The sequence below is a fragment of the Tinamus guttatus genome, unplaced genomic scaffold (assembly GCF_059628265.1).
Source record: "Tinamus guttatus ecotype Peru unplaced genomic scaffold, ASM5962826v1 Tinamus_guttatus_pri_ptg000155l, whole genome shotgun sequence".
Classification (NCBI taxonomy): domain Eukaryota; kingdom Metazoa; phylum Chordata; class Aves; order Tinamiformes; family Tinamidae; genus Tinamus; species Tinamus guttatus.
The window spans coordinates 6,548,647-6,560,767 of record NW_028288689.1 but is presented as its reverse complement, the minus strand read 5'-3'; the positions used below and the strand labels follow the sequence as shown (position 1 = coordinate 6,560,767).

Below are 12,121 nucleotides of genomic sequence, written 5' to 3'. Positions count from 1 at the left end.
GCCCGGCCTGCGCGGGCCCCGGGCCCCAGCGCCGAGGCGGCCTTCCCGGCATGCCCCGGGCTCCCCCGCCAGCCAGCGGCGCGGGTGCTGCTGGGAGCTGTAGTCCTCCCGGCCGCCCGTTACGCGCGGCGGGTGTCGCCGCTCTCCCCCTTCCGTGCGTCGTGACGTCAGCGCGCGCGGCGCGTGCGTGCGGCGGGCGCGACGGCGGCGGCTGCGGCGGCGGCGGGGCCTGGCGGGCGGCGCGGAGCGGAGCGGCGCCCGGCGGAGCGGCGCCCGGCCGAGCGGCCCGCCGCCATGGAGCCCGACTCGGTGATCGAGGACAAGACCATCGAGCTCATGGTGAGTGCGCCGCCCCCGCCGCCGCCGCGCCCGCCGCCGCACAAAGGCCGCGGCCCGCGCCCCGCCATGAGGGGCCGCGGGCGCCATCCCCGCACGCGGCGGAAAGAGAAAATATATATTTAAAAAAAAAAAAAAAAAAGGGAAGGAAAAAAAATACCCTGCAGCACGGGGCGGGTGCGCTGCCCCCAATGCGGCGGTCCGGGTGCTGCGGCATCCGGCGCCACCGGCCTTCCCCGCCGCGTTCCCCCCCGCGCCTCCTCCCTTCCCTCCCGCAGCTCCCGGTCCGGGCCCCCCGCCGGGCCCGGGATGGAGGCGGCAGAGCCAGGAGGCTTCTCCCGGGCCCCTTATTCCCCCCCCTTGCTTTCTATTCTGTTTAATACAGGGAGCGCGTAGGTTTCTATGAGCAGGGAGAGTGCAGGGAGCTGCCTGCAGGGAGGAAAAACACCGAGTTAAGTTCGGGACTGGGAGAAACTAGCGAGGAAAACCATAAAAAACAACTCCTGCTAGTTTGTTTGCCATAAGCTCAATTTGCTTTTCCATACAAAATTCCATGCAGTCCTGCGGAGTTGGATGTAAAGCTCCAATGCTGCATTTGAGGCACTCTGCGAAGGTGTGTGGAGTTCAGTACAGATATCAGGTTTTTATTTTTATTTTTCCAGGCAGTGTAGTTCTAGCTGATCAAACTCCCCTGGAATAATTGAGACACGCTTAAGTGCTCTCTTTTATCAAGAAGCAAAATATGTATATATATATACATATATATATATATTGTTCCAAATCAGACGTTCCTTTCATTTTGTTTTCCAACCACTGAGATTCCTGGCTTAAAAGCTGCTCTTAACGAGCCTGCTTTCTTGATCCCCATTGATTTCTGGATCCTGCACTTAAAACTTGGTGCCCTCAGTGGCTGCTGTGGAGGCATCTCTTACAGAGCAGATCCTTTACAGAAAAGGTGTCTTTAAAATTTCAAACATACAAAGTGAGTTCCAGTGGCTTTTTTTCCTGCCTGTAATGGAGGGTCACCAGGGCCGTGGGTTATATGAGGTTCTAAAATAGACTTTGAGGCTGGAAGGTGCCTTGGCTTCGTGTAAGTTCCTTGCTTGTCTCTTTGTAACCACTCTCCATTTTTAGAAGTCTGCCCTATTTGTGACCAGGTTGCCCACAAACAGAAGCAAATACAACTTTTGAATGCTGCTAATTGTTTGCCCTTTGTTCACAGCTAATCCTGGAGAAAGTGTTAGCAGAAGGACAAATACTGGGGTTATTAAGATGGGGTTTATCCTAGGGAAGGAGGTTTAAGAAACATTTTTACCTCTTTACTAAATATGAAATTTTAATAGGATGAGTAATGGGTTTTGTAGTTTTCCTGTAGAAAATGTTACTTGGAACACTGTAGCTGGTAGTTGAATTTAGTTTCCCTCTCAGATTAAGCTTGAGTAGAAGCCCTTGAGTTGAAGTGTTTCACTAAATTCATTGAAAATCATTTGTAAATGAAGATGTGACCCAAAAAGGCTTGGGGCCTTAATGTGCTGTATAAGATGAGATTTTTCTGGAAGATTTGTTTAACGAAACAAAGCAGAAAACAGCGCAGTACTGATGGTGTGACTTCAGCACTATATACAAATTCCTGTGTCGGTTGTTAACACTAGTGGCACGCATCCCTAAACCAGGGAAGATCTCACCATGAAAGACTTTGGTGCTTCTGTGCTTAAGAATCCCTTTGCAAAGAAGAAGGTTTGTTTACTAAAAGCTAGATGTTTTGTGTCTCTCCGATACAAAAGACTCTGTTTTGTGCTCTTTTGGTACTTGGTTGCTTCTCCCTCCAGTGCCAGAGGTGAAGATCTAGTAGGTGCAAGTGCCAGTGCATAATGCAGAAGTTCTGGGAGCAAAGCACGTGTAATTTTGAGTGCCTGATAAACAAGAGATAAGGTGTCAACACGCTAATTACATGAGAGCTTCCGAGCGTCATGTTCTAGCTCCAAACTGTGCCTGAGCTGCATAGATCATTTGCATTTATTTTAAGAAAAATCAGTGATGGAAATAATACGGCTCTATTTTTAGCTGGAATCCGGGTGAAATATTTTAAGGTTTCAAAGTGGCAACTTTCATTTGCCATATCAGCTGTATCTGAAGCTAATATATCTTTTAGGACAGCTTAAGATTGTAGATACCGTCTTCTGGTTTTTATGAATCGTGTCATCTGGCCTTTAGAATGTTGTTAGGGTTTTAATTTTTGGTGATGAGCAATCAATCTAGTTATGACACCTCACGGCTTCCATTTGCTTATGGTTTCTGTCTCTATAGGCAAGGTGCCCATCACCTATAAAGTGACTTTGGGAAACGCGGGGCCTGGAAATATAACGTGTTTTTTGGCTGCAGGAGGTAGAGATTTAGACTAACAGCATCTCCGGTGCGGTGGTCATTAGATATCTTGGTATGTGCACAGTTTTGGCTAAATGCTGTGTGTGAATGGGCTAATTATTGGGAAATGAGTAGTAATGAGGTAATCCGGAACAGATGGAGGGCCAGCTGAAATGATTGATAGAGCTCTTTCTTTCCTGGCTTTGATTTTTCTTTGTGAAATTGGATAACTGCTGCCTTTTTGCTCTTTTAAAGAATCAACCTTTTCTTCTTAGGGTGAAGTGCCAACAACAATGATTTGCAAAAAAGTTAAAAAAAAAAAAAAACTCTACAAATTCTAAATTGTGGGAAAAAAATCTATAATGCTTAGTTGCATCCACTGCATTGTATGTATTTGTCTTGAATACTTGCTCAAAACCTAATATTTTTCACTTTGATAACTTTACTGAACCATACGTTTGTTTTACCAGCAGTAAAAGTTAGGAGGTTACTAGCGTCTTAGTTTATGCTAATGTGCTTATGAATGAATATGTAAGTCAGGAAATTATGGTCTTTATAAACAGGATAAAAAGGTGCATGTTTCTGGGGTGAGCTGTGCAGCATGAGATACGGAGAGCATAAAAAAAACAATCTTTTCCTCTTAGCTCGTGTGCCCACAGACACCTATTGGACATGATTACTGAAGCAGGAAGCCAAGTGTGTGCTAATATTCTCATTTACTGAGCTTATCATCATCCGTCTTCTCCTGTGCCCTTGATGCGCACGCGGTTCTCCGAGCAGATCCCTGTGCTGCAGACTTGGCAGGTTAAATTCAACGTAATGCTGCTCGGTGGTAGCCGTGTGAAAGGGTTATGGAAAGACCATGCTTGGGAATAAAGCTGACAAGCGCTCACACTGTATTATTTTTTTTATTTGAAGGTTGTATGTATTTGTACTCCGAATGGTTTTGGAGTAATTCTTCAAGGAGTTTACTTTGTGTGATAAGGGTACAGATGCATACCGATCATATTTGCATGGAAACAAGGGAGGTATTGTCCAAGCTCAAATACGACAAGGTGTTTGGAAACCTGTATGCTCACTTTGTAGCACAAACAGCTGGTTTTACAGTTATTTTTTGTGACCTTCAGTAGTTAAATTAGCAGAGCAGAGAGCTGCATATCGGATGTGCAAACGTGCAGCCACTGAGATGCTGGGTAGTTTCATATAAAGGGGAAAAAAAGCAAAATGGCTGGAGTGGGAATCTACGGAGGTGGGAATCTAACAGCGAGATGGCTGTTAGGAAGACACAGAAGAGCCTTTGGGGCAGGGGACGCCGGATCTGCGCGGCCACAGGGGCTGTCACACTGACAGTCCCATTTCAGCGGTGCCTGTAAGAGGAAGGACGAGGCTCTGAAGAGAATGGATTGCTGTGACTTTGGCAGCGGTGCAGAAAAATGGGAAGGAAGAGCTTAAGAAAATGAATTGAACGAGACAACCGAGCTCTGAGCCAGCAGAATGATGATGAAATGAGGGAAGTGGACAGGAGTGCAGAAAGCTGCCCCTTTCGGGGAAGGGTTAGTGGAAACAGAGCATGAGTGAGAAAATGGGACTGGGAAGGGACGTGGAGAATACAAAGAAGCAGAACAGAAGATACAAATTAAAAATCTGAAATACTGGCTGGCTGTTATTATGGCAGCAGCCATCAGCTTGTACAGATGAAGAAAAACTGCAGATGCTCCATTTGGAAGGAAAATGTGAAACTAAATTGCTTTTAGTTGCTTAATGGAGGAAGCTTACGGCTTCTTCCAGAGGCTAAAGGCTTCAAGAGGCCAGAGGTTTTGGAAGTCTTGTTTGAGGTGCTGAGATTTTTGCCTCCCTGTTTAGCTAAGTTTTCACAGATTGCTAATTTTTCCAGCTTTTGCAATCATGCTGAGCAAGTAGAATGCAGCAAAGTCATCTTATTGCCTGAAAAAAAATCCCCATTGGAGTTTGTGAGCTGCTGGATAGTTTCAGGGCAGCGTGGTGGGACTGTAAGGTCCTGAATTGTGCTCCTAAATCCATGGGCTGGGTGTTGCTGCGGGATGGGATCCTGTCGCCGCAGACGTGCCGCTGTGCGCGCCCACCGCCCCCTCCAGCTCAGGGCTCGCTGCTTTAAAAGGCTGCCCAATGCATGTTTGCCTTTCCTGCATTTCAGCCCCTCTCGACTGGGTTTCCCTGGAGCAGAGCTGTGAATGCTGCTGAAAATTCGGGTCACCGATAAGCGCTGCCTCTTATCCATGTCCACTAACCTGCCTCTTTATAAGCTGTACCCTTAGGGACACCGGGGATGTTCTTTAAAGGCTGGCTGTATCTTTTCATTTCATGTGTGTTTTCTAAAATGCCTTCGCCGCTTGTCAAATCAACTCGGTGCTTGTCCTTTGGTGCGTTACGTTTTATTGCTGCCGAGTTTAGAGGTCGTTGCTGCTTTGGCGTTTTCGGGCTCAGCTTCGAGCTTGCTCTGCTGCTTGGAGAGCTTGGGCAGTAGCACAGGCTTTCTGGGCTGGAAAGGGAGTGGATGCTGCAGCGACCGTGCCAAGGCGAGGAGGGATGTGTGGGAGAGAGCGAGAGGCTGTGGTTGGAAGAGGGCTGCTCTGTGGCAAGTCTTTTACTTTCTAAAGGGGGAAATTGGAGATAAATGAGATTTTTTACAGAGTGATTTAGACTAATGCTGATTAATAGCAATACTTACATTCTGGCTTTTATTTTCTCTGGTGTTTTCTTTACACTAATGCCACTGTTTATGTTGTTATATAATCTGATATATTATTTTTTTCAGTTTGATTTTGGGGTATTGATAGTGCTTTATCGTTCAGTGAAAATCCCCTTGTGGAAAATCCCGTCCTTCCCAGGCTCACGGGTGTACATAGTCCTCCACCGTGTGACATTTCACAACCCACTCCATCTTCCTGTGCTACTTTCCACACGCTTCCCAGTGTGAGTAGTACATGACCCAGACCACATATTGCAAAAGTAACTCAACTCCTCTTATGTTTTACTAACAAAAAGCCCTGTCGCTTTTTGAAAATTTCATTTGCTTCTAATTCAGGCTAAACAAACATGTTGCTTTTTCCCTGCTTTTTTAATCTAGGGCCCCCTAGGAAGCTGAATCTTTGTATTTCTACCTACCCTGAAACACGGAAGCTTTCCCTGGGGCTGCAAGAAGAGTTCAGCTTTGTACAAATAGAGATGCGGATGGTAGGATCTGGGTAGGTACCACTACTGGGAATAGAGACCAACACCCTCAGTGTGAACTGTGAACAGCTGCTGGGGTCAGTTTTTAGCTGAGATAGAGTTGCAAAATTTTGTTCATTCAGTGGCTTAGAGAAGTGCAACAACTGCATACGCAGCCTTACAAGTTGTGTGGCTCTTTTGAGTTGCTGAAGGGTTCTTGAATATTGGATTTTGGTGCAAAATAAGGTGTGACAACTTGCGTGTCTTTCCCTGAGGTGCATGTTTGTATGTGGAGATGACCTGCCTGGTGACAACTTGTAGCCCTTTCAGTCATGCCCATTTAAACATGTCCAGAAAAAATATATGCTGCTTTGTGAAAATCTGTGTTCAGAATTTGTTTGCCAAATTCGCAAAAACTGCTTACTTGGAATTCCAGCTTGTAGTTGCTAGAGATGCTTTTTAAGAAATTATATCTGGGCAGCAAAGGACTAATCGGGGAAACTTGATATTCAAGTAGTCCCCATCACTCCACTCCTCCGCAAGAGGAAAATCAGATCTGGGTTGTAGCACTACCAAGTAACTTTAAGGAAAGCCCTCGTGGTGAAGTGCCTCTCCTAGCATCTCCCTGGCTGTTACTTAGCAAATCAGGGCTTTTATATAATTTTTAGTGGTCTTGTTGCTGAGCTGGGTGGCAATTCTGCACTTCTGAGTCACGCGCCTTGACATCCTATCGCTTTCCCTGGCAGCCTCCTGAATCATAGATCGGGCGCTTCAGACTCGAGCGCTGCTTCGTCCTTGAGATGTGGTTCTATAATAGAATATTAATTTACTCTTGATAAGCACAAAATCAGCCCGCGATGCAGCTACTGCTTTGCTCAGGTAGCCTTGGACAGCCACGGACCTGACGGCACTCACTGGCCAGCTGCAAATAGCAGCAGTTTCTTCCGTCCCTGTCTGCGCTCACGTTTCGATACGTGGGGCATTAAGAAAGGCTCGATTCCTTTTCAGGAGAGGCTGGTGAGGAAAGGGGAAGCGTGAGAGAAAGTGGTAGCGTTTCTGCTGTGGATCTTGCGGCATTCTGCTTGAGAACACGTCGCTGTTTCTGGCCGTTTTCCCTAATATTTTTTAGGCTTTATAGCCATCTTGATGGCGCACCCTCTAGTCTCTATGATGTGCTTCCATAATTCTGTTAGGTGCATGAGCTTTCTGCAGACTCCATCTTTTCTAAGATATTACAGTTCAAGTTACTTCCTTTCAACTAATTTAGTCATTTTTGTATCCCGTCATGCTACCGAAAGCACTGCGTGAAGTCGTTTTTCATCTTGATCAGAGAGTAAGGAGTGATGTTTCCCATCCCATCAGGAGCAGTGTGCCTTATCTTACTCTCCTATTTCTAGTTTTTTTTTCAGAGCTGCAGTGATGCTGAAAATTTACTGAATTTTTGCATCTTTTGGATCATAAAGTGTCTTGAAAGTTCTGTCTTGGTGCTGCTGGTGTGTAAGGAAAGTCGGACCAGCTGGGGTCAGGAAGAAGGTTGATAGTAATCGCAATAAAGCGCCTTGGGACATGTACGTGACTAAGTTAGCAGGCCCGTATGCTGTGAAACGGTTTCAAAAACCTGTATATTAACACCCAGCAGTTGGTGGTGCATGTTTAAGCCGGCGGTTGGAGCTTCAGCAGTTGCTCTGTGATTTACCCTGTAGTTCCTTCTCGTCATCCTAGTCTCTGCGCAGAGCGAGCTCTTCCCCAGAGCGTTTGTGCTGGGTTGGTTGATCCGGGCCATGGGCAGGAGCGATTTCTTGTCTGTAAATCAGTTTCTTTGTCTTAGATCCACCAATCCCACTAACATAGTGGCTGCTGCCCCGGTGAGGGTCCCTAGGCTGCCTTGTCTCCTGCCCAGCGTTAGGAATACGTAATGGGGAACTCATTCAAGCAAGAAGTAGATGCTCCAAGCTGAAGATGATCGGCTGCTCTCTTTTAACAGACAAGTCTGAGAAGGAAACCCCATTCGAATCCCCTTTCATTCTGGATTGGTGGATCTGAAGCCCAGAAACAAAGTTTCAGGTAAGAAGCCACCCTGTACTCTCTCTTGCTGCTTATGCTTAGTTGAGTTTGTCTGCACATTCAGTACCCCGCTTAACTGCTTCATGTCCCCCAAATGTTAGCGCGCACCAAGGTAGCCGCGGATGTGAGTTTAGGGTAAGAAAGGGCAAATTCAGTCACACACGTGAGCTTTATTAGGAAATTGCAGGTTTAATCTGCAAGGTAGATCTAGGACCACATGGTGAACTTGCCTCCCGCGGAGCTAGCAAGTGGTATCTCCAGGAACAGAGGCACCAAGCAAGTGCCGTATAGTTCTCGCTTCCGAAAGGACAGAAGAGCCTTATGGATGACTTGGATCTTTTCAGTCAAGCTTAGAGAAGTCGTAGCTTTCTGCTCTGATTTCTAGCTGCATTTTTCTCCTGACTTCATCAAAAATGTAGAGAGCTTTCTCCACTTGTTTGTATTACAGATTCCAGCGCTATCCTGTTGAAAGGACATTTAAATTTCTATTGTGGGCAGCACTTGGAGTCAACCTTTTAAATCCTTAACCAGCTTGCAACTTAAAGCTCTGCTTTTAGTTGTTTTTAAAGTCCAGGCAGGCCAGTGGCAAGGCATGTTCTCTATAAAGTTATAACAGGTTTATTGCAGAGTAGCAGGTCTGTTTTGAGGCATCCCCATCGTGGTACTCTGAGGATTGGAAATAGCTGTACGAGGCTGCGATACGGTATCTTTAAAGCAAGTTTGTAAGGTATCTGTGTGCATTAGGAACGAAAGGCTGTTTCAAAAAGACTTGCCTCAAGTGTCAAGTGTGAATTCGAGACCCAAACCTCTCCTACCACCCGGCTTCCTTGCAAGTTAGAGCTTTAACCAACTTGTCACCTTATTTCTGAGGTTCTCCTGGGCTAAAGCGGGTCTACCTGCACAGCTCCTTTTGATATTAATAACACTAAGCTGCTTGAGTCTTGCGTGTTCTTTTGTAGACAGCTATTAAACCAAATCTTAAGGCATAAATATTTTTAATATGCTGTAGAAGAAACTCTTGTAGGTGCTGTTGATAATACGTATTGTTTTACCCATGCATTTGTTTTGCTGCTGTGGTATTTTTTTGCCAAAATTATACTTGAATTTAATAAATATATAAAATGATTTATGCTTAGGCCACTGTTGTTTCCTGGCTTGATTTTTGGGCTATTTGAATTGTACTTGGTTATATGGAAAGGTCTTGGGCATGTTTTTCCTTTCTTCGTAGTATAATTTAATGCTTTCAGTGGTGAAAGTCTGAGGCAAATAGTAACTTCAGTCTGACACATTTCTTGCCGTGTCTTCTCATATCAGCTTGAATTTGTCCCACATAACAGTCAGGCTGCTCCTAGCCTTGGAGCTACCCTGCGAAATAAAACCTTCTTGTGGAACACTTGCTGTTCAGCACAGGCCTTTTTTAAAATGAGGGAATGGGGAATCAGAAGTGAACCTGAAATTTTTAATGATGAAAACTGAAACGAGGAAATAATTTAAAATACAGTCAGAAAAGGGGAAGCTTAAATGTATGCCCAAGTTAGCCAACATAATGATATGAAATATTATAACTACTCATTCTGAAACATGAGAAGGTCTTATTGAAAGCAATAGTAATGTTAAGTTAAACTTGAGTGCAAGTGTATGCAGGCTGGAAGCTTAGTCCTGGTTCAGGCTTTAAAACTCTTTAATTTTTTTTAAGTGAAATATAAGAGTACTTTCAAAGGCTATTTAAATATTCTTCTGTAGTCTTTGAAATGGAAACACTGGATGTGAATCTAGTATTTTATTACGTACTAATAACCCAGACTCTATACCCATGAATGTGGTCAAATTAAAGTTCACACCACCTAGATCTTTAGAGCAGAGTTTTAGATCCTGCTGCTGTGTTAGGTTGCTAGCCCGCAAAGTTAACACAGAGAAGAGTTTGAGCCAACTCTTAATGTGTTAATTGCGTTTTCAGCCCCTATTTTTCCTCCGTGTTGAACTTTTCCCTTAGTTTCTGCTATTTCAGGTGGCAGTTGTAGGTGCCCGTGCAGGTTTCTCGTTGTTTGTCAGCTGTGATTTCCTGCTGGCAGATGTGCTGCTGTCTCCAGCTGTGCGCAAGCCCCTTGGTTCTGCTGCCTTAGAGCACAGGGAAGGCGCTGCCCCCAAAATGGCCATTTCTGTGTGACGTGGGGTCTGTTCATGCAGAAAGGACTATCATGCTTTTGAGGTTTCAAAAGTGTTGCAGTTCTGAGGTATGTACGTGGAGGAAGCGAAGATAAGTGTAAATACTGTGTATTTGGGGAAATTCAGATTGATCTCATTTAACACTGAGTGACTTTGATATGAACATGTAAGAATTTTCTGCCTAGTCTCTTGTATGCTTCTGAAAACAAGGTATTACATCTCACCCTTATCCTGATGAATAAATTATAATGGAGTAAGATTGTTATTTTATTAAAGGAAAGCATTAATAATCTTTTCTCTACTGAACCCCTGTTCCTTTTGCAGCATTTATTTTGCTGTAGCAAACATACTTTGATCTCCAGGAGCAGAATGGGACTGCATTATTGATCACCCTCCTAGGAATTCAGTGTCCTGTGTAGAAGAACGGTGTGGTAATGAGGAGAACTTGTCTGCTCAAATTATTTCTCATTTGTCTTGCTTCAAATGTCCTGATGTCTCACTTAGTGTTTCTCCCCAGATGCAAAGCTCATGTGCAGACCTTGAGTGACAGCTGGGAGGGGGATCATGGAACAGATTTTAATGGAATTTAACTAACTGTATTTTTCATTTAATTTTTTTCTAATGTGTTTTGCTATGCTGCTAATGCTTATCTTTGGGAGACTCGTTTTACATTTGTAATTCATCACAAGCACAAAAATTGAAGAATACATTAAGCCTGTTTTTATAAAGACAACATTTCTGGCTTGAATCTAGCCCCTCTTAAATCAAAGCTTAACAGATATGTGAAACTTTTTGAAAATACTTTGTAAGAATGATGCTTGGACTGCCTTCCAGATTGGTCACTCAGGTCTGTGCATGAGATAGCATTTTGTGGGGGGAAAAGGTAGACGTGATGCCACTGATTGAAACCAGCTTGTACAGAGCACGTAAATACACTGCACATCTCAAGAGACAACTTGGGTTTGAAATGAAAAAAGGAAGGCACCAAAGCGCTACTCTTGATCTACCATGAATTATTGGCATTATATTGGCTCTCAGAGCTTCTCAGTAGAGATCCTCAACGCTGAGCCCACGTGTGCAGCGCAACAAATGAATTCCCAAGCCGTGCCAGGCTGTCCCTTGTGGAACACACTTCCCTCGGGTCACGTGCATGCCCCACACTCTGCTCCTGCCTTAATCGCCGCGGTTGAGCGACGCTTTCACGTCTCCCCGTCGATATGCGGAGTACGTGATCCGCTGGCCTGCTCGGTGCAACACTGCTCTGCTTGTCAATATTCCCAATGACTCACTTAGATAAAAATGCCAGGTAAGATGTGGATGATAGCCCAGCCTGCAAAGAGCTTTGTGTTTGAGGAGCCGGCAGAGAGTCCCTGCTGAGCGTAAAACGATACTGAAGGCCTTTAAACAGGGTACTGCTTTACAGGCTTTTTACCTTATTGTGGCTAATGCTCATTTATTGATTTATTTTTGGAAAGTCTGAGCTTAATATTAAAGTTGACCAGTGATCATGCCTCTTTCATAAGTGCTGAAGCTATCCCAAAATGGGTTTGCTTTGCAGTTTACCCCTTTTCGCAGCCTTAAATCTGAGCTACCAGGGGATGGCTCTGCCTTTTACAGATACAGACCAGTTCCCCCATGGGTCTTAACTTTTCCATAGTAAGCCCTAATAGAAAAAAACAAGAGGAGAACGTATCAGTTATGTGGCACCGGATCCAAAATGAAGTAAACCAAACAGTAAATTCAATGCTGAAAAGCCCATTAGTTTCTTAAAGCTAAAACATGAAGCAAATTCAGAATGAGGATTTAAAATTTTTGATTATACCTGATTTTGCCAATGTGAAACTCTTCCTCGTTCTCTGGAAAGCCAGGCCATAACTCAGCTTTCTGAGGAGCTGTTTTGCTGTCACCAGGAAGTTGGGAAAAGCGTTTCAGGCTCCAGGATTTATAAGCCTGAATGGCTGGTTAAGCTCTTCTACCTAATTGCATTTTTTATTACACATTG

General features: G+C 44.7%; 1 protein-coding gene across 4 annotated transcripts in view; it reads left to right on the top strand.

Annotated features, from left to right (window-relative positions):
- The first annotated feature begins 208 nt into the window (after positions 1-208).
- Positions 209-12,121, top strand: part of FBXW11 (F-box and WD repeat domain containing 11) — a 62,158-nt gene continuing 50,245 nt past the window's right edge. For 2 of the 4 annotated variants that reach the window (XM_088522645.1, XM_088522643.1), the window contains exons 1-2: positions 209-339; positions 7,874-7,953. Coding sequence is in view for 2 of the 4 variants with exons in the window: in XM_088522644.1 (XP_088378770.1) it covers positions 295-339 (45 nt within the window). In the remaining 2 variants the exon portion in view is untranslated. The remainder of the gene's footprint in view (positions 340-7,873; positions 7,954-12,121) is intronic. The other 2 variants (XM_088522644.1, XM_088522642.1) reach the window with 2 other exon arrangements.